We start from the raw sequence: 12,957 nt of genomic DNA, 5'->3' as shown, positions 1-12,957 counted from the left end.
GCCCGGCCGTTTTGGTCGCCACGCCGCCTCCAGCCCGGCTTGAGGCAGCTGGCACCGCCCGGCGCGGGGCTGGTCCCCGCAGGGCGGGCGCTGGGAGGCCACGAGCCGGGCTCGAGCAGACGGCCCTGGAGACACCGTGGTTTTTCAGCGCTCCGGCCAAAAAATGTTGCCTGCCCCTGGTCTGGATGTCAGGTGCCGAAGGAATGGCGTGGTAAAGAAATATGGAGAATATTATAATACAATTATTTAAAGACAAATGACTGGGGTGCAAAAGTAAACAATAAGGAGATGGGCTCATCCCAAAGTAAATGCCTGCGGGTGAACCTTGGAGTGCATTGAACAGGATTTTTTATAACACCAGAAAATGTAAATAATGCAAAGCGGCTTAAAGCATCCAGCGTGGCAAGATGACGAGCACGGGCGCGCCGTCAGAACGCCCCCAAGATGAATCCGTGCCCAAGCACAGCACGTCTGCCCACGAGAAGAGGGCGCAGAAGCAAAGCCCATCAGCGTGGCACTTCAGAGCAGAGCAGAGCAGCCCACGACTGGAATAAACAAATGAAGCTGATGGCCGCTGTGTGCAACTTGGGGGTTGGGAGGATCCAAGAAAGAAAGAAAATACATGTCTTGTATCTCAAGAGGGCTATTTATTGCAGAACTAGGCGGGAGTTCAGAGCACTTCCGGTAAGGTTTGCGAAGCGTCTCACAGGGGGTGACTACAGGTCTAGACTCTATCGAAGCGTAGAAATTAAGGGGTGGAAGGGACCTCAAAGGTCATCGAGTCCAACGTCTGCACTGATTCCACGGCGCTCTCGGGGAGGGATGCCTGCGCACCTCCAGTCACACACCCCAACAGTGAAGCGACTCCTGAGACATCACGCTGTGGTTGCTCATGAGACCTCTGTGCTTGAAACCAGCGCAAGGGGGAAGAGTCATGGAGGCCAAAGCCTTCCTGCTCAGAAGGGAGCAGAACACTGACCTGCACGTTGAGAGCACCCACACTTGTCATTGCGGGTGATAGAAGTTGTGACGAGGATGCCAGACCCCATTTCTTGGAGCCCAGGAGACGAGCAGGACCCTGAACGTGGAGCAGAGCGTCTCGCGTCTGCTCTGCCCAGGTTCTTGCCCTGTCCTCTGAAGCAGCCAAGCAGGTGCTGATTAGCTGGACCGAAGCACCGGTTCAACCTGGTGATTTCTCTGTGAAGACCAGTAGGCTTTGTGTTATTTCAGCAAGCTACATCCCTGCTGCTTGCAAGGATTATGGAAGAGTCATAAATGAGCTTGACCTGTGCTGCCAGGAGGTCCTAGCTCTGGCTTTCTGCTGCATGTACATGCAGGCACGTGCACTGCTGTCCAGTGTCCAGACACCCCTCCCCTTGCTGTCGCTGCATAGGCCCTCCCAGATCTGATCTGCCTCACTCGAATAAGCACAGAAAGCAGGCCTGCTTTTACACAGAGACTTCACAGAGCAGCAGCACATCTTCACTAAGCAATTCACAACATCAGGGTGTTAGAAAAACCCATAGGTCAGAGGCGGGTTGGGCTGTTCAGCAGAGCAGTGTTACCAGGGGCTGGATGCTTTTCTCAGTAGCCATAAACTGAATGCTTTTATACGATTATGAAATCACTTCACTTTGGTACACTTGGAGCAATCCCTTCCTGGGATCCCAAAGCTTAAGAGCGTGGTAAAGCGGTGTAGAAATAAGGGTTTGGTGTTGGAACAGGCAAAGTTCAGTATCATAACTGCTTGTTTTGAACTGAAAATGCATCTCCACTCTATGAGATAACAAGGAGATAGTCAAGGATGGGTTCAAAGGGGAAGGACCCTGAAAAACAGGGGAGAGAGGGAACAACAGCGAGTCTAGACAAGTCTGAGTAGGTTTCCAAATTGCTTGGCTTTGCTTAACTTTGCCTCTGTTGCAATAAGAGGGTCTAGTTTTGACTGTGTGTTCTGTGAAAATCACAACTTATTTTAAAGCTAATCGGACCCTGTTTTTAAGAAAGGTCATTTATGGTTTCTCTCTGTGACCTCTCTGAGATCTGCCAGGACTACAGGACATCTTCCCAAGCACTTAGTCTGCATCACTGAGGTATGTGAACCCCTCCAAGCCACTAGTGCATTTCTTATGCTCACAAGAGGCCTGTGAGCTAGGGAGAGCTCTTACCTCCATTCTGCCCAGAAGAAGCTGAGGAGCAGAGCAGTGAAGAGACTTGCCCATGGTCCCGTGATGAGCTGGGGGCAGAGCCAGGTACCAAACTCCAGGTGTCCACCCCCTCCCCATGGCTTTCCCAAGTAATACAAGCAATTCTTCAAGCCACATGCAGGCACAAACCCTATCGGTGCATGGGCAATGGTCCCCTGGCTCTTCTCACCTGGAAGCAGAGACCCTGGTGTGCAGTATGTCCAAGGCTCAGGAGAACAGACCCTGCCGTAGCAGGCATCACCCTCTTATTTTCCGCTTCTCATTACATAAGGAACAATTTATTTTGTCACATCGTAGGTCAGGGAGTGCCCCTTGCAGAAGCACAGGAGCCAAGAAGGAAAAGACCTGTTGGGCAATATCTCGTCCATACCAGATGGGTTCAGGACAATCCCCCTCCCTTCAGCATCCAGGACTTTAAGGATGGCACCTCCACTTCCTCTGATGGTGGTATCTCTCCTCTGCAACTCAGGCCTTGCTCTTGCTCTTGGTCTTGCTCTCCCTCTTGCTCTGGACATCTGCACGCACCAGACATACTGGAGAGTCCCCCAGTGGGACACCTACTGAACTGCCAATGCCTGTAGGACCCAGCTCTGCGGCTACTTCCTACAACCGAGCTGCTTCTAATCAATCTGTTCGTTACTAGCGAGTAGGGGTGTGGCAGATGGTATCGGCAAGCTGTTTCTGTTGTATGCAACTTCCTGCATTTCTGCCACTCTTCACACAGATAAGAGCCATGTCTAGGTGCTTTGCTTTGCTTTCTTTCCCCACTTCCCCTCCCCTCCGTGGTGGCTCGCAGCTGCGTAGCTCCAATCTCTGATGAGAGCTGCTGAATCAAACTCACATGCAGTCCAGTCATCTTCAAATAGATCTTCCCTTATTTTACTCAGCTGAACCTGGCTCTTCTTGTCTGCTGATAAGGGAGCTGAGTCCCATTGACTATGCTGATTCTTGTTCCTTTTGCCCAGCTCCAAAATAGAGTGGCTGTTGAGCTACTGTGTCTTTGGGAACTGACCTGTTTTCGGACCAGAGAGCCCAAGGGCAGTGGCGAAGATCTAAAACTGCACCTCTTTCTGCAGAGAAGAGGTCTTGGTGTCTCGTGATGGGTAGAGATGGCCAGGATTAGCTCCATGGTCTCACTTGCACACTGGCCAGCTCCAGCCTCACACTGGTCTGAGTCAGTGCAAACAAGATCAGAGTCATCCCTGTATGTTTAATTCACATCTCCCTTTTGTCCTTCAGATGGTGGGTTGTTTGTATCTGCACTTTGCTTTGAGCCCAGTCAGAGCTTCAGATCCTCTCTCTTGCAAAAGCAACAACGCTCACTGTAGGCGGAGGATGGACGTAGTTTATTTGATCACCGGTATCTACTCTTCTTGGTTCTGAACTTGGACATTAGCCATGGTCTGATCCTTACTGCCACCGTCTGTACTGCCATTGTACTTCTACATCTATCAGCAAAAAGAAAAACTAGGCACATGAGCAGCTGGCTGTATGCTGTCTGGGACAGGTGATGGAACAGGTCAACAGGGTGCGGGACACTCGTATTCTAGAAACTGCTTCTTGGACAGGAGACCGAGAACATTGGTGAAAGCCCCTCTGCAGCCGTAGGGGCTGTAATGTCCTTACTGCTTTCCCTAGGGCTGTATTGTCTGGCATTGCTAGCTGACAGAGCACAGCTGTAGCGTTGCAGCTTCAGTCTACAGAGCTAGAGAACACTGTGGCTAGGTGTCCCGCTGGCTCAATCGGCCGTTGAAGTTTCTTGCTGCATAACTACCGTACTAGAGAGAATGAAATGGGGGGGGGGAAGGGAGTTCTCCGTCAAAGAAAGGGAGTATTACCTAAAGTTTAGAGCATAGGATGGCTTGTTTAGGACTTCTGGTTATCCATAAAGAGACAATGCTGCTAAGAGGGCAGGCTGAACATTTATGCAGTACTATGTGGTATTTGCAGTGTTTCATAAAGACCTGGTAATACACATTCTGTATTTCTACATGCCCCATTAAATAACTCTAAAATGATATAGCATGGAAAATATTCCACACAGAGGGGACAAATGCAGAAAAGATGACAAAAAGCCACAGGTATACAAGTAAGAGCAATTCTTCTCTATCACTTTATGCTCTTTTCCCCAGGGTCTCTGTACTGGTATAAAATTAATAATATCCCTTTGAAGTGCAGCTGTTATGTTAGGCTGCTGGCACTTCAAAGAGAGCAGCACAAGTTCTGCCTGATGTTGCAGGTGCATGAGGCAGTATCAGTTAGCTGCAGCTGACTTGAGATGCGTCTTCCAGGGCAAATACAAAATTTTTAAACTAGTTCATGGGGAAACCTAGGTATTTTGAACTTTCTAAAACTAATTTTGGTTCAGCTGTTCTAGAGATCAGCAAATCCAGCTGCTTCTACATTTTAGACTTTTGCAGCCTACATACAATGAAAAAATGATCAACTGTCCCTCCTTTACTGCAGCAATAATTAGCCATTTGTTTTCACGTTGAATACGAGTCAGAATTCACATAGCCCTGTATGCTCTATAGGTAGGTTCATTTTTGTGATTAGGTCTCAGTTGTGTTACTTCAGTTTTGCGTTTGCTGTTTACACATACACACATCAGTCCTATGGAGAGCGATGCTCCTCAGCATTTGGGGAGGAAGGCTGATGCTCAGAGAGGTGTGGCAAGTGGTCTGCAGTCACCCCCAAGGGAAGGGGCAAAGCAGCAATTGAAACCCAGGTTTCCCCAGGTTCTAGTCCAGTGCTGTATCCTGCTGCAGGCACCAGCCCACTGGATGAGCTGACACCTCATTTACCAAATGTTAGGGTAAGTCTACGCTGTAGTGGCAGCATGTCCCCACTGTGCCATCCCTGCTCTCTCACCCCGCCATCCGGGTTATAAAGTGTATCACCTGTTGGACCAGATGAAAGGACCTTTGTGGTCCTTTCCAGTGCTGATTCAGTGTTTCTGGACAAGGGTCTCCAAGTTCTGATCTCCCTGATACTGGCATAAACCAGTAGCAAGGCCATTGAAGTTGATGGGATTAGGCTGATGTAAAGTCAGCAGGAGACTACAGGCACACCCTCTCTGCCTTGCACATGGGGGTGGTGTTTATACCTGTGCTCACGGGCTGCAAAATACTGCTGCTGGTATTAGGGAGTGGAGAATTTGGGTCCTGGTAAAACTTTATACCCAGGGTGCAGGGTGCAAGGCACGGGAGAATTGAAAGTTAGGTCTTTAATATGGCCCCGGTTTGGTCATCCCAGATCATAGCCAATATGTCTATTAGAAATATGCAGTCTGATATCTGTATTTTAATGGGCTTCTGTGGCATTGCAAAAGGCCAAGATATTACAGTAAGTATCCACTCTCCGTATACTGTTGTCTTCTCCTGCACAGGTTGAAGGAAAAGCGGTGCTAATAACGGGCTGCGACAAGGGGTTTGGACATGCCTTGGCAAAGCAGCTTCATGCAAAGGGATTCACAGTTTTTGCTGGATGTTTGCAGACGGTAAGTACTATGCTAAGAAAGGTCTCTTGGTGATTGAAGGGGGCACGTTTTAAAGTGATAGTGATATGTCATATCAACACAGCTAGAGATGGGAAAGCCCTAAAAGTTCCTGTCATTCAGGACTGCCCGTCTGCTCTGTTACCAATAGAATTATTTTTGCCAGAGCCCCACCCAAGGATTGATACGGCAACTCATCTGATGTGGTATCAAGTGAACTGTAATACTAACCCCTAGGCAATATTACAGGTTTCCTTCCCGTAGTACGACCTGGCAAGTGGCTTCTTAGATGTTACAGTGCTGCCCATCAAGGGTACCAGGCCTCAGGTCCTCCACGGGGTGTGTGAGATCTTGGTTTCTGGCTCCCAGCTGTTCAAGCAGGGACCCAGCAGCCGTGTCTGTCCTCCCAGGGACACCTTCCTTTATTTGTCCATCACTTATATAACTTTTCTCATCCCAAATTGTCCAATCCCCTGGCACTGTGCCAAGCACATTCTTTATATGGGGACAGTCGTGCTTTGCTCCCCTAGTGCCAGTCACAGCACTCCCATCTCCCAGGGCCACAGAAGGTGCTCTGTTCAGTTTTGTTGCTTAGTTCCGGGAAGGCCTAGACCAGGACTAAAAAGCCTGAGCATATCCCAGTTTGCCCGCTACATGCTCCACTCTTGAAGGAAGGGTTGGGCTTGCTGGCAGCGCAGACGCAAGGCACCTGTGCCCTTTACACGAATCAAGGGCACAAATAGGTGCTATAAAAGATGGAGCAACCTGCCCATCGGGGAGCACCGAGACTGGAGTAATACCCATCCCTAGCAGCAGCACCATATATCTAGGCACCGACAACCACCAGCTTCCTTTCTTCCTACTGAAACCCCGGGGGCAGGGGTGAGGGGAAGGGAGAGGGAAGAATAAACTTCACCAAGTACTCTGTTTCTTCTGCTTGCTGCATCCTGTAGTGCGGACTGGGAGGTTTTCGGGGCAGACACAGTGTGTGGCACCCATGAGGCCTGTAGGCAACACTGGAACATGCACAGTGGGGTGGACTGATCCAGGGGCTGGCACGCCACCTCTTCCTGTCTCTTCCTCAGGCGTCACCATGCTGACTTCCATGCTGCCTCTTTTCTTTGGGATGCTCTCTCAAACTGATTTCCAGGCATCAGCTCATGCTTCCCTCAGATCCCAGGTGAAACTCTGCTTTTCCTTTTCATACATGGATCCAGGTGCATCTTAACTGTAGTTTGGTTCCTTGCCCCGCTTCAGCTGAGAGGCTGACCAGCCCCTTACTGCCCTCATGGTGAGAGAACTTCTTTCAGCTTCCAGTTTCAGGTTTCTCTCTGACAGTTGATCATGCCCATTTTTTCTCATGCCTGTGTTGTCCTTTCATTTAAATAGCTCTTTTCCCTCTCTCTTATTGCTCCTCCAGTATATTCTAGACAGTCATATCTCATCTCAGCCTTTGTTTTGCTAGGCTGTACAAGCCTCGTGAGAGACTCTCTGTCCCCCTGATCACCCATACGTAGCAGTTCTGATGAGATTGTACTGGTCTCTCACCAGTGTATCAGTACTTTTGTCTCTGTGCTGCAAGTCTCTCTCCTGAAGTGTATCACAGGTTGGCATTTACCTTCTCCACAGCTGCCTAACACTGGTGGTGCAATCTCCTAGTACTTTTCATTCGGCATCCCAATGGAGGGAATAAGAAGCTTGTGATTAGTGCCCAGTGCATGAATTGCTCTCTGTGCTATTGAATTTGATCCTGTTTCTGTTACTCCTAAAACACATCCGTTTTTTTTCTGTATGATGCTCACATCTGCCTCTGCACTGACAACGCCTGCTTGTGCAGTTTGGATTTACCAATAGCAGATAACACAATCCCTTGTTTTGTGCCAGCCATTAATGAAAGTGTTAAATAAGATTAGTGCTATGGCCACTTCTTGAGGAGCTCAGCCAGTGACCCTCCTCCAGCCTGATAACTTCCCTGTTCAAACACTGCCTGTGGCTGTCTGCTTGCTAGCCAGTTGCTTATCAGTCTTACAGTTCTTCTACTAAGCTCCATTTTTAACTCTTAGCTGTAACTTTCTTAACTAGTTATTATCTAGGTCAGTGGTTCTCAACTTCTTTGGATTTGAGGCGCCCCTCACTGGTCTCAAGACACTTGTCCAGCACTCTTTTGAATGGAGTGACATCCAATTTCAAAATGACTTTATATGTTACAGTGCTTACCTCCTTGCAGAGGGGCTGGGCCAGAGGGGTGGGAGATGGTTCAGGCAGGGAAAAGCTTGAGCCTGCACTTGTCTGCTTAGCTAATCTATCACCTCACACCTCACTTTTTTGGAAAGCCTCTTAAGCCGTGCATATTCTCAAGATCAGGCAAATCTGTAGCTGCCCAGATCTACCCCTGCCTCCACTTGACTCAGAGGTGAGGACAGAAAAGGTAATGCATAAATACTGCATATGCATTACGTTTTCTGTCCTCATCTCTGACTCAAGTCTGTCTCTAAAATATTTGCTACAGGATCTGAACTCCCACATGCCAGTCTTTTTAGCTCTCGTCAAAACTTAGGTGGAGTATTCAGCTAGTTCTTGGGCCATTTCTGGATCATTCGTGCCCTAATTTGGCCGTGCTGCAAAACACAATAAGGAAAGCAGTGAGCCTGTATTTATACAGCTGAAGAACCTTTTGCCATTTGTTTGAATATCTCTTGCAAATTTGTAGCCTTTGGTCATTTTGATTTTATCCCTGCAGTTCTTGGCCTCAGAGATTTGGCTTGCTTTGCTGATTCACACTTTTTCGCTCGATTCAGTGCTCCTTCTTTCCTACATGTCCTCCACTCTCTTTGACTGGTATACAGATCCTGATCTAGTTTTTAGCACCTTTGACTTAAAGAAATTTCAGGCCTCATCCATATTCAAGTGCTTTCCCTTCTCAGTCCAGCTAATTTCACTGAATCTTTCTCTCATTTTATTAGGTCGCCCTTTTGGAATAGGCAACCTGAGTTACAGCTCTGCTTTGGTTTATCTTTCCATTTAAATATAAACTGAACCAGCTTGTGGTCATTCAAGCAAAGGATTTTAGTGTCTGAGTAGCCAGCTTTTTGACAGTATCTTCATTACTTTTCAAACCAAGCCTGAAATAGTATCCTTGTCTTGTTGGTTCAGTGACTGTGTGGTTAATAAATATCTGAGCCCTACCACTACTAGTAGCATTTGCTCTTCACTTTATGTGTAAGAAGTTAACGTTTCTGGTATTATTTCCTCTGTCTAACAACTTCACAGAGATCTCCGACCACATGCAGATCTGACCTTGTGTGTTGACAGCACGTTTCCAGTACAGCTTTTTTTTTAATTTAAACTATCTGGCTCCAGGGTGATTTTGACCCAAACTGGCTGTGTTTAATCCGTGCTCTCCCTTATTTCTTTGTGTGTTACTCAGGTGATAGACTTCCATGCTACCATGCCCCCTTGTCTTTTATTTCCATTGTCCTTGAACAGTGCGTGCCCTCCAGTACTTCTGTTCCCATCAGCCTGTTGTTTTCTGTTATCCCTCTTACGTCCTGCTTTGTGTTCTGCACCAGTAATTCAAGTTCCTCCAGTTTGTTGCTCAGGCTCCTGATATTAGAGTACAAACATCACAGTTATCAGGTACTGACCACACCTCCATTTCCTAAGAGTGCTAGGCACTGCTCTGGTCACCAGTATTCGCACCCCCCCCCTTTGCTGTCCACCCATGGACAAGCCTTTATTCATGCTGTGTCCTTCTTTACCTGATTTTCCTCTTCCCATGGAGAGTGGAACAGCCTCCCCAACCCTAGTTTCTGCCTGGTGTCTGGGGAAGAGAGGTCATCAAGCATATTGGCGGTATTTGAATAAGGCAGGGACCTCTGATGCATAAGGGAGAATGTGTGCTGGGCATCTCTGTTGTAAACGTCTTTACCAGTTGCACCTGCAGTGGCATCATATAGGCAGAAATTAGTCACTTAGGACTTGGCAGCTCTTCTTGGGAGCTAAGAAGCAAAAATACACAGCATCCAGCACTGGAATGGCATGCTTTCTGCTCTGCCTCCACTTCCAGACAGCCCTAGGTGGTGGCTCTAATAGAGGAGGGCAGAGGAATGAAAATTACCTACTGGTTTTCCTGGACCAAGAGGAATGTGAATAAAGAGGAACATGTAAACTCAGTTTGGATGCAAAGCTGGAAGTTCTCTTAATAAAGAAGGTAAAAATGAAATCAGCACTGTTGAGTATGCTTGAAGTGCAGTAGAAGACACCATTATTTAAAGCCGAGTATGAAGTGTTGGAAGGGGTTGTTTTAATCTGGGTGTTTGGATTGCTCCCAGGACCACTCGGTACAGAAAAAAAAGTACAGAACGTGCTGGTAGGTAACTGTTCCTGGCTGCCCGATGTTAGCAAAGGTCATGTTCTCTCACCACTGCTGAAAGGAAAAAAATGAGCTAGTCCAGAAATGTCAGCTGGCACTTTTCATAACGAGGCAGAGGCCAGAGAGTCCTGCTGGATAGTTGCCACCTTTTGGAAGTTTCCATGCAATCTGTTAGTGCTCGTGTCATGTGCTGGTCTCGCCAGAGCAGCTCAGATGCTCGCTTTGCAGAGCAGCAGGTGTAAGGGATGGAGTGAGGATGGGACGCAATGTTTACAAGGAGAGCTATTTCAGGAGACTGGCACAGCAGCTCTGGGCATGGAGGGCAGGTGCCAGAGGCGGCCAAATAAGTGAACTGAGTTCACCCCACAGCTAGCCTGACTCAGTTGTTCCCCAGCATCACTCTGCTCATTTCCACCAGCAAGAAATCGATTGTGTCTTGGTCACAAGTGAGATGTGGTCCAGGGTGGTAGTGGCCTGGCAGCTGTTGGCAGGGGCAGAGTCAGGTTCAGCATTTCTCAACATTTCTAGTTTGATAATTCCTTATCCAAAGTAAGAAAGTGCAGTGAACCCCGCTCACACTTTTTCACTTTAATAGTAGGTGCAACAGCACCTGAGCTGTAGTTGTGCTTCATGAGGCTGACAGAAAAGTCTGAACCTTAGGGGCAGAGTAGAGTGGGATTTTCTTTGCTTTTCATTGAGTAACTAGCTTTTAGATGAACACCTTGTGACCCTCAGTTGTCATTCGCCAGCTGAGAAACAGTGGCCTGGTGCTTAGATCAAAGGGCTTGAAATCAGGAAACCTTGGGCAAGCATGCAGGGATTGCACTGACACGCATCGTGACTGAGCAAGCTGCACTACTTCTCTATGGTTCAGTACTCCTCTGTGTGGACGATGCTTCAGAAACAGCCAGAGGAAAGGGTCGGGAAGTATAGGAGGTTTTAATTATCCTCATACCTGTTGGGCAGCAAGAAGATGCAACCCGGGCATTTCACTGATGTAGGATGTGCTAGGAAATCTGTGTTTCCACAGGTAGAGGAAACGAAAGAGGAGAAACTGAAAGTGAAAGGGAAATTCAAGGACAGTGATCCTACAGCCCAGCTCACTAGTCTAAGGAAAGGAAGGTACAAGCATAGCCGAATAAGGAAGGTGGACTTCAAAAAAAGAGTAGACTTCAGCAAACTCGGGGAGGTGGTAGGTAAGGTCTCTTAGGAAGAGAAACTAAGGAGTTTATCTAAGGAGTACAGGACAGTCTCCTTCAGCAACTGCCAGCTGTCTTAAATGCAAGACAGCACACTATCCCAATGAAAAGAAAAGACTAAAATCATAGCAAGAGGCTATTGTGGTTGCATCAAGAGCTCTTTAATGGTCTGGAAAGAAAAAAAGGCCAGAAGAAGGGGAGAAGATGAAACAGATGCGTTCAAGTCAGGAAGACCTGGCAAGATTCACCCTAAAGTATTTCTCTAATTAGCTGAAGCAGTTTCTGAACCAGCAGTGTTCAAAAAAAAAAAAAAAATGGGGGGGAAGGAGACAAGGGCATTATAAACTAGTCAGCCTAACCAATTACCATAAAGACAGGAGAGCACATGAAAACCATCAGTTTGTAGATACTTAGCAGATAAGGTGGTTAAAAAAGCTGACAGGTTTGTCAAGAACAGATGCTATAAAATCAAGATTTCATTTCCTTCTTTGGTACGATAATTGGCCCAGTGAATAAAGAGGAAGTGGTAGATGAGATGTATCCTAATTTTAGAAAGAGTTTGATGCTATCTTGCATGACAGTCTTGTAAGCAAGCTCTGGAAGTAGGGTCTGTATCTCATTGCCATGAAATGGGTATAAATCTAGTCTTGCAACTGGGGTCACCTACCTATCTTCCCTGTCTTACATTAATGACTTGGAAGATGAAAGAGAGTAGGCTTATAAAATCTGCAGATTACACCAAATAGGAGGGTAATAAAATAGCCAGGAGGACAGGAAGCATTTGGCAGACAGGACCACAATTCACAATGATAGATTGGAGAGATGGTCCAAAAAAAAGCAACACGATAAAACCCATTAAAGACGAGTTCTACGCTTAGGGAGCAGAAATCATATGCAAAAATATAATATGGGGAATAACTGGCTAGGGAGAACAACTAAAGAATCTGATCATTTGTAGCAGACTACAAACTAAGAGCGCCAACCATGACACGCTGGCATGTCTTAACAAGAGCCTCATTTAAAACATGGGAGGTAATTATTCTGCCCTTCTCGGCCCTGGGAACACCTCAGCTGGACTGTCAGGTCCTATTTTGGACGTCTCACTTTAAGAACCACACAGACAAAAATGGAAAAAGCGTGGAGGAAAGTAACAAGAAAAGCAGGTTTTGAAACCTGATCCGCAATGCAAGTGTGATGAAACTGGGTTTGTTAAATCTTCAGAAACAATACACGGAGAGGGTGGGATGTGAATGAGACTCTTCCAATGTCGAAGTTGTCATAAAGGGAACAATGGTCAGTTGTTTTCCATAGCTCCTAAGGGAAGGACTGGGAGAAAGCTCAGCTTCCAACCAGGAAAAATGTCCAGCACACCTACAGCCTAGGGAATGACCTGCTGGGTGGCACGGAAGTGGAAAGGGATCTTGGAGTCCTAGTGGACTCCAAGATGAACATGAGTCGGCAGTGTGACGAAGCCATCAGAAAAGACAATGGCACTTTATCGTGCATCAGCAGATGCATGACGAATAAATCCAAGGAGGTGATACTTCCTCTCTATCGGGCGCTGGTCAGACCGCAGTTGGAGTACTGCATGCAATTCTGGGCACCGCACTTCAAGAGGGATGCGGATAACCTGGAGAGGGTCCAGAGAAGGGCCACTCGTATGGTTAAGGGCCTACAGACCAAGCC

General features: G+C 47.3%; 1 protein-coding gene across 1 annotated transcript in view; it reads left to right on the top strand.

Moving 5' to 3' along the window:
* Positions 1-407: 407 nt before the first annotated feature.
* LOC102371919 (D-beta-hydroxybutyrate dehydrogenase, mitochondrial-like) overlaps positions 408-12,957 on the top strand; it is a 27,894-nt gene continuing 15,344 nt past the window's right edge. The window contains exons 1-4 of the mRNA XM_025211485.1: positions 408-488; positions 3,444-3,446; positions 3,676-3,711; positions 5,593-5,703. Coding sequence (XP_025067270.1) covers positions 408-488; positions 3,444-3,446; positions 3,676-3,711; positions 5,593-5,703 — 231 coding nt within the window. The remainder of the gene's footprint in view (positions 489-3,443; positions 3,447-3,675; positions 3,712-5,592; positions 5,704-12,957) is intronic.

Source organism: Alligator sinensis, unplaced genomic scaffold (assembly GCF_000455745.1).
Source record: "Alligator sinensis unplaced genomic scaffold, ASM45574v1 scaffold632_1, whole genome shotgun sequence".
Classification (NCBI taxonomy): domain Eukaryota; kingdom Metazoa; phylum Chordata; order Crocodylia; family Alligatoridae; genus Alligator; species Alligator sinensis.
Note: the sequence above shows the minus strand (reverse complement) of the source record. Positions and strands in the feature narration are given on the sequence as shown.